The sequence below is a fragment of the Hibiscus syriacus genome, unplaced genomic scaffold (genome assembly GCF_006381635.1).
Source record: "Hibiscus syriacus cultivar Baekdansim isolate YM2019G1 unplaced genomic scaffold, ASM638163v2 tig00005411_pilon, whole genome shotgun sequence".
NCBI lineage: Eukaryota > Viridiplantae > Streptophyta > Magnoliopsida > Malvales > Malvaceae > Hibiscus > Hibiscus syriacus.
Window position 1 is genome coordinate 111929 of NW_024062057.1, and position 11354 is coordinate 123282.

The following is an 11354-nucleotide window of genomic DNA, read 5'->3' on the forward strand; positions in this document are numbered from 1 at the left end:
TTTTTATTTTTATTTTTATTTTAAATTATAATTAAATATTAATAAAAATATATTATTGTTATATATTAATAAAATATGTCACATGATGATATTTAAAAAATGGAGGGGTGTTAAAAAAATTCAATGTATAAAATTTAATCATTAAATTTAAAGATTTTTAGTTTTAGTGACCAAAATAAGATTAGGAAGAAAGTTTAGTGAAAGAGTAAGCAGTTTATCCTTTTGTGTAACACAATCCTCTACCTCTCGCATCTTTAAACCGCAGGCAAACCCCATTCCCTAGCATTAGCTGTAAAAATGTAGGCGTTGGCAGAAATAGAGCGAGTCCAGACTCGAATCCTCGAACGCATATTGAAGCTAGAACTTACTCACCTGCCTCATAATGCTGAACCTATCACTTCTTCCTCTCCTCTCACCAAAGGCGATGCCAGGGCCGATGTCGAAGCTCGTCCAATGGCGTCAGCGACTTCATGTTCACGAGCGTCGCCTCCGACTATTATGACCGGCCTCTCGAGTCCCGCCGCGACGCCCTCGGCGCCGCCTCTGTCCATCATCTTTGCAAAACCATCGTTTTGGTTTGTCATTATACTATTTTACTTCAAATTGATAAATGATCAATTAGTTGCAATTTAGTAATTTTTTTCTTAAAAGCTACGAGTTTCTGATTTGATTTTGAGCATGAGATACTGAATCTCGGTAAATTTCTTTAATTCTCGTATTTCCTTGTCATTAGCTTTTTTATTCAAGAAATTAGCGATAAATGTTAGATTGAGAAGCAATTAAGTAGTGCATCTAGATTTTTCTTTTATAAAATAATAATGGATTCATTTCATTACAATGCCGAACTACATCATTGAAGAAAGATTATTTGAAGTAGTGAAGCAGCTGACATTAGAATGTGATATTGGTTGTTCAGAAGGAGAAAAAGCTGGTTGCTTTAGTTAAGGAGGGGAAATGCAAATGCATTTAAATGTACTAAAAATGGTTGTATTGTGCATTTGAAGAGCTAGTGACTTTACGTGTGGCTGTAATGTGAAATAGAGCTGGCATAACCAACTCGTGAAGGGCAATTTTGAGTTGATATTACCTGTTGTCATACACCTTGTTAGGATGATCATAGGGTTAAAGTTCTGATATGAACAGTGAACAATGGCCATTTCCCCCCTTTTGAAGTCATTTAGCATTCAACACCATATTTGTATGAACTGTAAAAATACATCAGTACCTGTCTTGGCTTTTTTCACGTTTGAATTTAAACATTTTCTGTTGTAAGGGGTTTCATGTGAATTGATGAAGATGGTTTTATTTTATGGGTGGTTGGGTGTCAGTTTTCAACATGACAGCCACTTACCTTCACTCCTTCCATTTTTACAGCGGCTTTTCATTTTCTATTGCAAAAGACCATAAGTTGATTTGTTCATTTTAATCTACCATACTATTTACTAAGTCTGCTTTGTCTGCTCAGGTGAATACTCAAGCCCCGCCCAATGTAATTGATTGTAGTGATTGGAACATTTAAACCCTTTCACATTGCAGTATACTGCTAGATTCAATGCTGAAACTGTAGAAAAATTTCTCAACACACTCAACAATGGCAAGATATCAAAGAAGAAATTTTACTGTATGCTTATTTGTTTGTAATCCTCTTTATGTTAAAAATGAAACCTTTAAAATTCAGGAATATTTCGTTGAAAAAATTATTAGATTATTCTAGCTTTTCTGAAATGTATATCTAAAGATCCAACATAAACATTTGACTATAATGAAGATTCGCAGCACATGCATGTAGGAGGCTAGCAGCCAAGAGATAACACTTGGTTGGTGTAAAGGTCCTGGCATATTTGAGTTTAGATGGTTTCAATGTTATATTCTGGTAGATTGGTGCCAGTACACGTCATTCATGCATTAATACGTGATGCCCTAAGTCTTGATTAATCTCTGTGCGGAAAGAATGATGGAGTCCTAAATGCCCTTATTTTCTTGTCAACCTAATTATTTGATAATTTGTTCAAGATGAATCATATTATAAAGTTATTGTCAGAGTCTTACAGACCTTCCTTTTATGTTGTCATAACCATTTTTAGGTGAAACAATTAAATGTTACTTTAAAAACGGTTACGACTTTAAATTGGAAAATTTGGTGATTTTTATTTAATTCGATTAAATGGATAAGAGTTGTAATCGACCTTTGGGTTAGGTAGCTTGAATACCTAAAAACGTCTTTTAAAAACAATTTTAAGAAAAATCATTTTTAAGACAAAAAACTGGTCTGTGTTTACAAAGATTCGATTAAAACAGGTTCGGGAGTTGGTTACAGTCAAGGAAGGATTAGCACTCTTGAACTGCCCTTTCGGTACCATTTAATTTTGTCAGTTGTCTTAATTGCAAAAATTAAAATTTAAAACGAAATTTAAAAATTCAATTCGAATTGCTTACCTTTTATCGATGAAAATTACTACTGAAAAAGTCAAAAAAATGTTAGATGATAAAATAAAATATTGAATGCTAAACAAAAAGAAATAATTTTAAAAAGTTAAATTAAAAAATAATAATAATAATAATAATAGGGTGAAATAATATCACTAGAGAAACAAATAAAAATTAAGAAAATGTTAATTTCTAAAAGAAATAAAAATATAATAAAAAGGAAAGAAATATAAAATTTTAGAAAATAATAATAATAATAATTTTTTATTCTAAAAAATAAAGAAAATGTTAAAGGATTACACAATAATTAAACAAAACACCAAACACATAAAATTATTGATTAAAATGAAATTTTGTCAAAATTAAAAGACATAAATAAAAGAAAATAATTTACATTAGTGACCAAAATAAAACATGCATAAATTCCTAGGCCATATTCAAAAATAAATATATAAATTAGTGACTAGAATGTAAACATAATAAAATTTGAAATCTAAATTAAAAATACTAAAAATTAACTTCAGTGACTAAAATATAAAGATTACAAAACTAGAGGACTACAAACGAGGTTTATCGACTCACAAATTACACAGAAACCCCCTCCCAAAACGACGTCGCATGGGGAGAGGTATTTATACCCCAAAAACCGATCTTCATGGGCCTTAATCATCATTTTCCTTTTTCTCTCGTCTCTCTCTAAAATCCCTCACCGGAGGAAAACCGGCCAACGACCGGCCACCATACTCCGTCTACCCCAAAACGTAGATCTCCTATTCCTCTACCCGAAACTACCCTTCTTTCTTCCTAAAAACCCAACAAAAACAGTAGATCTTAATATTTTACCTTCGAAAATCCGATGTTCCGATGACGACACGGTTTCCTCGATAAGTTTTTCTTCCTCTCATTTTGGCTTGTTACTGCTTGGTGTGGATCATTGCTTGTATCTCTCTGTTTTAGTTTCAAATATTTCTTTATTTTTCGGAATTTTTCTCTTCGAAAACTCTTTATCTCCTTGCTCTCCAATTTTGTTCGATGTTTGGTTCCTGAATGGTTCCCCCTATTTTTTTCTCTCTGTATTTTTCTTCCCATTTTGCATGGATTTATAGGCTTAGAAATCCCCTTTTTTTTTCCCTATTTGGACTGAAATATTGTGTTTGTTGGTATTATGATAGTTGGTTGCGCCGAGAAATCAGAGTTGTTTGTTGCGGCTGGAAGAGGGAGTCTCCAAGGTTTGACCGGCGGTTCCTCCTGGCAGGTTGGTTGGGCGGCGCTGAAGTGTGAAGAGGAGGGAAACCCTAATTCCGTTGGTGGGCTTCCTATGTTGGGCCTAGCGGGTTGGTCATTGGATTGACTTTCATTTGGGCTTTGGGCCTGACACATGTAAAAAAAACAAATGTAAATATACTATATTATAATGTGTTTATCCTATACAATATACTATATATTAAAATAAGTACATGAACATTATACTATAATACGAATTGAGGCGGACGAAATTATGTGTCTACATATGTCATCGTCGTCATATTCTCTTTCCTTTTCATTATTTCTGTTTGGAGAAGCTAATGAATTTTGATTAGTAATAACATTCTTTCTTCCATTCAGACAAACTTTTTTTTGCTTATATTTGGTAGCCTGCATTTCATGTCAGTCTCGAGACAACCGTAACTAGTTAAAGATCTTAAGTTGTTTGCATCCGTCACAGAAAAAAAAAAGTTTAGTTAATTAAACAGGGGCAGAAATTAGTTCATTTATTGTCATTTAACTAGTTTCAGCATGAACTGAATGATTAATTAAGGGAAAGTTATGGAGTGATAATTTGCAAGTTATCATCAACTTACCGTTACATTTTTGGTCTAAATTAATATTAATTCACTTACTGCCATTTGCTGAGGAGGCGAGGAATAGTTTCAGCATCTGTTGAATCATTAATTGAGAGAGAAATAGAGTAGTAAACTGCAAGCTGTTACCAATTCACTGTTGCATTTTTGGTTTGTATGCAAAAGTTGTTGACTAATAGGTGCATTGGTGCTTATGACTGTCAATGGTAATAAAACTATCTGGTGTTCATTATTTCTGATTCAACTGCAATGTCGATTTGTTTGAATTTTATTAAATCATCTATGAAGATATGAGATGTATTCAGAACCCAACTTGTAAGGTTTTTTATTGTTCTGATGCATGGTCAAGTTATTTGATTGATGCTTTCTTCTTAAGGATACCATTTTTTTAATATTGGGCTGAAGAAACCATTCAAATTTTGGTGCAATGTTGGCTCCTATCATTCTCTATATGGTTGAAAGATTTGTTTAAGGTTGAGATCTCCAAAATATGTAGTTAGTTATTACTTGTTTTAAATAATTCAGTGAGACTTGCTCCCGAGGAGACATCAATAAAGTTGACTGGCTATGAACACAATGCAGTTACTTGCATTGGTATGCAAACTGACATTCCAGTAAGTGCTCTCTTTGCAAACCTTTATATTCTTGCTTTACATGACATCTAACTGCTTTTCCATTTCTTTCTACTTCCCCTTCCTTCAAATGCACTAAAGTTTGTTTATTTTGTTAGTATATTGATCTTGTGTTGCTTGCTATTTCTTCTTTGTCTTCCATTTCTGTAAAATGCATTGGGAATTATTCAATGTGGCACTTATCTTCAGCTTGTAATATAGTATAATGGAAATAGAAAGGGAACAAGGAAGTTTTAAAAAAAAATGTCATTTCATTTTTCTTTAGACATCTCATTGCTTTGACAGTACCTCCTTCAATGCCTGTCCCGTAGGATGATGGAATGAGGACCCGAGGTGTCTGTTGCCTGGACAGATATCCATCCTTATCATGTTTAGAACCATTTGGTTGGCTTGTATGCACATTCAAACAGTAAAACTTGTTGTTTTCAAGTCTGTTTCATGTATTTGAGTATAGAAACAGATAGACTCCACTTTTTCAATCCATCTACCAGCTTTCGGGTTGTTCCACTGTTCCTCATGTCAGCTCGAATCATTTGCTGCCAGTCTGCCGCTTCTTGAGTTTATTGTTTTGTTGTGTATATGTCTGCAAATTCCTTTAGCATACGATGATAGCTTGTGTAAGCTGAGGGATGGAACCCTAAGATTCAAAAATTAGTTGCTAGGGTGATGTTTCTTTTGGACAGTCTACATTTAAGGGGTGATCAGTGATGAGAACTGAGAAACTACATCACAAATTTCTTCAAGAAAGAGGAAATCAATTTTAATGTTCCTCATTGGAGGTATGATGCATTTTGATTAGAGTAAAATGCATGACATTGCACGTGCCCATGTATGCACCATGAAAGGCAGAAAAAAAGATTTCATGTTTTCATCACGCTTCTAGTAACTGGAGAATTAAACTGATTTCAGGTAATTTTAGATGAAGCCGTTGTAGAGCTTAATCCCGATTTCTTCTGCGGTTGGGAGGAGGCGAGGTTGATCTGAAGCCTTGGAATCAGAACCTCTGAATTCATCAACTTTGTCAAACCTTTCATTGCAGCTGCAGTGGTAGCTAATTATACCAATTCATTCCACAATAGCAAGAAATTACATGGGAACCCAGTCAGGTGGAGAATGATGCTTCTTTTATTGGTTTCTTTGGGTTATTATATGCGCAATTGGAAATTTTGAGTCCTGCGTCGGCAGCCATGTACTTGATTGCCTTTTAGGTAGTCTCATTAAATATGGACTTTCCTGCGAGAGATCTCCTAATAGTCTTTATGTGATTGTTATGCAAGATATCAAAAGGCCTAAGATAGACTATATTGGCGTTTTGGGTACCTAACGACTTTGAAGGCTTCTTATTGGGTAAGTACAATGACTTGGGTTTTCAACTTTGCTTTCGTTTGTATTTATGCATTTTAATTTTGCTTAATAAATCTTTCTTTTATTAAAAAGGTCATATTTTAGCCATATTTAAATCTCTGAATCTGGGGTTGGTTTAGTCATATTATGCAGAAAAGTAGAGGCAGGAATTTCTAGAGATAATCAGCATTATCACATCACAACCTGTATGTGTAATTTCTGGATTAGATGTCAGTATATATAATCATTTCAACGCGCATATCTTGTGGTGATTTTAAGCTACTCAGGTTATGCCTTTTACTACTTGCTACACAGAGTTAGTTCGGTATTATTTCGAAAAAAATGAGAAGTGAAATATTTTTTAGACATTGATTTAAGATAAAAGTGATTATGCACCAATTAAGTTACTCAGTAGTAGAGATTGAATGTCTTTATAACATATACTACTGGCATTTTAGATTAATAAAAAATATTAAAGTATTTATTATTGTTAATTAGTTTTTTAAGATGACAAATAATTGTTTTAAATATGTTTATCGTAAAATAATAAATATATATTTAAATAATTCAAAATGTCTATTTAATATATGAATTTAAATTATAAAAAATATAAAAAAATATTGAAACTCATTTTTGATATTTTATTATTTTAATTATTATTCAACATGTGGAAATTTGAAAATTTATGGACTCTCTTAACTTTATATTATTAAAAATTGTAGTATTTGCATCTGTTTCAGATAGTTCTTCAAGAATATATTTATATATATAATTTTAAATAATTGTAATAGCTTTCTTTTTTGGTTTTAATTTCCCTCCACCAGCAGTTGAGTCGCTATTGCATGATGATATGGCTGTGAGCACTGTTTAATTAAGTTTCTGCTTCCTTTTCCTTTTATAATAAAAAAATAATTTTTCAAAAAATATAATAAAAAATAAATCTGATAATATAAAATTTTAAAATCCATAAATAATTTATTAAGTATATAATCATTTTTTGTTAGTATATTATAAATTACAAAATAAGATTATAAATTCTTGTATTGGGCTTGTTGGCTTCAATCGAATTTTGTATTGAGGGGAAAAAAAATAAAAGAAAACATCGAAATCTTTAAAATTTTCGATAAATTCATTTCCCTTTCTGGTCTCTCTCTCGTGTCAATCTTTTCTAGTAATGGATCACTGTTCAATAAGATTCGTGATCAGATTTTCGTGTTATACGAATTCTCGATAACATCTCTGGGTTCACTTGGTGTGTAGTTTGAGTTAGGGTGAGCCTTCATTTTATGATAAGTAGGACCATGTGGAAACAAGGTTGAGCTTCCTTCTCCACCTGCAAGCGCTTATTTGTTAGCATTTGTTTTGCTATCACATTACTGAAATGATCTGTAGGAAATGATACTCAAATGTAAAAAAGAAAGGTTGAAACGCAATTGCACAGGTAATGAATATGTTTTTGAAATAACAGTTTATTATTTGCTGCCAGCGTACTGGTTGACAAAAGCCAATGAAACGCTTGTCAACTGTGTAACTTTCTCGATTGTCGTCTTCACAGTGGCTTTGACATCACCATCCATTTCATTCTCGGAGAAGCCATCCATGCATGTATCTTCATCGGTCAAAGCTGCACTGACCCATGTTTCCACATCACTCATTCTGATTGCAAAGCTTTTGCCTTCACTCTCTTCCATTTCAGAAATGGACCTTCTGAATTCATCCACTGAATCACTCATTTCTTCCACACAGTCGTGAAGAGCCGCTTCCTCTTTAGGCTTTAGTCCCTGCGTTTTGCAGAGGTCCGTCAGGCTTTGTGAAGCCGAAAGCGTGGTGTTGAGTGCCACAGAGAGGGACTTGGCGGCTAATATTTTGGGGTTGGCCTGGATTTGGGTTGCGTAGCTTGAAAATGTGGCGAAACACAGGTCGGGGTAGGTGGTGGCGTCACACGAAGTTTTGATGAACTCTGTGTCTGTGTCGGAGCTGAGGATTTTTCTGGCCGATAAACAGTTTGGGTGAGTTGTAAAGAGGATGAGGATGAGAATAGCTGCCGGTGAAAAGTGTGAACTAATTACCATTTTGCTTGCCTTGAGAGATTGATTAGTGTTGGGGAAGAGAGGGACTGAATTTATTGGAAGAGAAAGCTCACGAGTCATGTGGTTCCAAAAAAAGAACTTTTGAGAATGGGTAGCTAGCGAATGAATGAAGCCAATAATTTCAAGTTAAAATCGGACTGCTACACGAGTAGTTTGGGAAAATCATAAATAACTTCCTAAAGTTGTTCACTTTTGTATTAAAATGAAAGAAGTGAACAGTTTTGATGTATTTAACGCTTCTATGTGATGTGATTAAATAATAAATCTTATTCGATCTTGGAAAATAATACAAAAATTAAACGAACAAATATTAAGGTAATCATGGGAAAATAAAACAACACTCAGATATTGCAAAGTTAGATCAAACAACAACTTTAGGAAGTAAAGACTTTCGGTCAATATTTATTCCCAAAGAAAAAAATAGCTGGCTAGCAAAAAAGCAAATCAATACAAAGGCAAAACCTCACTGATGCACAAGAGAAATGGCCATATCATTTATGAGTGGCAGCTGCAGCATAGCGGTTGACGAAAGCCAAAGCGAAAGTCGTCAAATGTGCAACCTTCACCACTCTTCTTCTCACTCCGGTCTTAAAATTACGGTTAATGGATTTCCCAGACAAGCCACCCATGTCAGTATATCATTCATTTGACGTCGAACATCGCTGTTGCCCGCAGTAGGTAAACGTAGTTTCGCGATCGAGTCTTTCAGCCCATCAACGGAGTCTCCTAGTTGTTCCACACAATCCCGCAACACCGCCGCCTCTCTACGCTTTAAGCCGTGGCGTTTGGAGATAGATATCATCGATTTTGTTGTGAAACGAGTCGTGTTGAATGCCAAGGAGAGGGCGGTGGTGGCCAACGATCTGGGGCTACCTCGGACTCTGGTCGCGTATTGAGCGAAGCTGGTGAAACACAAGTTGGGATGAAGGGTTTGTACTTTGTACGGCAAGAGGTTCTTATAAATTGAATACTCCTCCTTCCACTGTGGTGAACCGGTGTCGCGGCTAAACATGAATCACTACAGCAATATTGACCTATTGCGGCGTTTTTTTAGTCCTATAGCGGCGTTTTTAAGCGCCGCTAAAAACACTCGCGGCGATAGTAAAAACGCCGCAAGAAGCGTCGGCGAAACCAGTGCCGCTAAAGTTAACGGCGTTTGTGAACAAAAAACGCCACAATAGGTCGAGATCTATAGCGGCGTTTTTAGGACAAACGCCGCAATAGGTCGAGATCTATAGCGGCGTTTTTGGGACAAACGCCGCAATAGGTCGAGATCTATAGCGGCGTTTTTGGGACAAACGCCTCAATAGGTCGAGATCTATAGCGCCGTTTTTGGGACAAACGCCTCAATAGGTCGAGATCTATAGCGGCGTTTTTGGGACAAACGCCGCAATAGGTCGAGATCTATAGCGACGTTTTTGGAACAAACGCCGCAATATGTCGAGATTTATAGCGGCGTTTTTGGAACAAACGCCACAAAAGGTTAGATCTATAGCGGCGTTTTTTGATACAAACGCCGCTAATGACCGTTCTTTAGGTAATATTAATTGATTTTGCATATTCCATTTTTGCTATACATCACCTAAATTTAATATCATGTAATCCAATTAACAACAACCGTCAATTTTAATTAAGATACAAATTATGCCGAAAAATACTTAACAACAAAATAAATTAAAATTTATAAACACTAAAATTAAATGTAATGTAGTTTGACATTGTTCTCTAGAATTTAATCAAGGTTCTTTCACTTTAAATTAAAAAAAACAGTTTTCATTGTTTGATGAAGCATCGTTAGGTTTTTCCTCCCTGTAAACTGTATATGGAGAACATCTTCATCCATTTCACCAAATAAATCCCCTAGCTCCGGTTCACCAAGAAGACTCCTTGCACGCTTAAATGCTTCACTTGAAACAGATAACGACCTTCCACCTACAATATGTAACTTGATTGGATGTGGCTTGGGAATTGAATCAAACAGTAAACAAAAAAATCAAAGTAAAAAAGAGAAGCGTTTACTTGGAGTAACAGTAGAGGCACCGTCTTCTTCATCGAGGATAGATAATGCTTTTGCAATTGAAGATTCTTTCAACGCCATAGATTTCCCCAATCCGGTTCTAAACATCGAGTATTTATCCACTAAAGTATAGTATTTCTCGGCATTTATATAAAAATGCAACTAGAGTTCGTGTAATTAGCGGCGTTTGTGTATAAAACGCCACTAAAGAACATGTAATTAGCGGCGTTTTTGCTTAAAACGCCACTAAAGTACGACCTTTAGCGGCGTTTGTATAAAATCGCCACTAAAGTACAGTATTTATCAGCATTTATATAAAAACGCCACTATAGTGCGTGTAATTAGCGGCGTTTGTGCGTAAAACGCCACTAAAGAACATGTAATTAGCGGCGTTTGTGCTTAAAACGCCACTAAAGTACGACCTTTAGCGGCGTTTGTATAAAAATGCCACTAAAGTACATTATTTTCCGGCGTTTTCTCATAAAACGCTGCTACATATGCCGCTAAAACCCCATTTTGCTGTAGTGAATTCAGGTTGGTTGCTAGCTGAATGAGGATGACGAGCAGTTATTGAAAAGAAAGAAAACCAGCTGCTGCCATTTTCTCTTCGGTATAACCTCAATAGAGAAGCTTGAAACTTCTCTTTTATGAGGGTCTTCATTTATAGAAATGATCATGTGCTTCTGAATAAAGAATACCAATAGAATATTGTTGTTACCTACGACCTAAATAGTCTAATTAGCTAAGGTTTATCATCCATGATTATGGGGAAAACAAGCTGGACATGTGCTCATTGGCATTACAATTTATTGAAAATACATTTTATCATAACTCAATGATAGATGATGAAAACAGCAGACTTTTGAAATAATATAAAAAATGTGGGTTTTATTTCTCAGAATGAACGTGCTTTCACAACATCCTTAAACAACAACAATAACGTCGTCAATGGCCTGCATATTCTGCTATGTAAGATATTTACCAACAAAACTATTAGGCTTAA

General features: G+C 34.9%; 2 protein-coding genes and 1 pseudogene across 2 annotated transcripts; 1 reads left to right on the forward strand and 2 right to left on the reverse strand.

Moving 5' to 3' along the window:
- The first annotated feature begins 467 nt into the window (after positions 1–467).
- Positions 468–5995, forward strand: LOC120199341 (annotated as a pseudogene).
- A 1721-nt stretch (positions 5996–7716) lies between these two features.
- On the reverse strand, positions 7717–8322 carry LOC120199342 (21 kDa protein-like). Its single transcript, XM_039200453.1, has one exon. The coding sequence runs from the start codon at positions 8314–8316 to the stop codon at positions 7717–7719; it is 600 nt and encodes a 199-aa protein (XP_039056384.1). The 5' UTR covers positions 8317–8322.
- A 589-nt stretch (positions 8323–8911) lies between these two features.
- Positions 8912–9346, reverse strand: LOC120199351 (pectinesterase inhibitor 10-like). Its single transcript, XM_039200462.1, has one exon. It carries the CDS (start codon positions 9344–9346, stop codon positions 8912–8914), a length of 435 nt encoding a protein of 144 aa, XP_039056393.1.
- Positions 9347–11354: the final 2008 nt, after the last annotated feature.

Bases quoted from the DNA above. Each gene is read 5' to 3' on its own strand.
- LOC120199342 (XM_039200453.1), bottom strand. From the start codon at position 8,316: ATGGTAATTAGTTCACACTTTTCACCGGCAGCTATTCTCATCCTCATC.
- LOC120199351 (XM_039200462.1), bottom strand. From the start codon at position 9,346: ATGTTTAGCCGCGACACCGGTTCACCACAGTGGAAGGAGGAGTATTCA.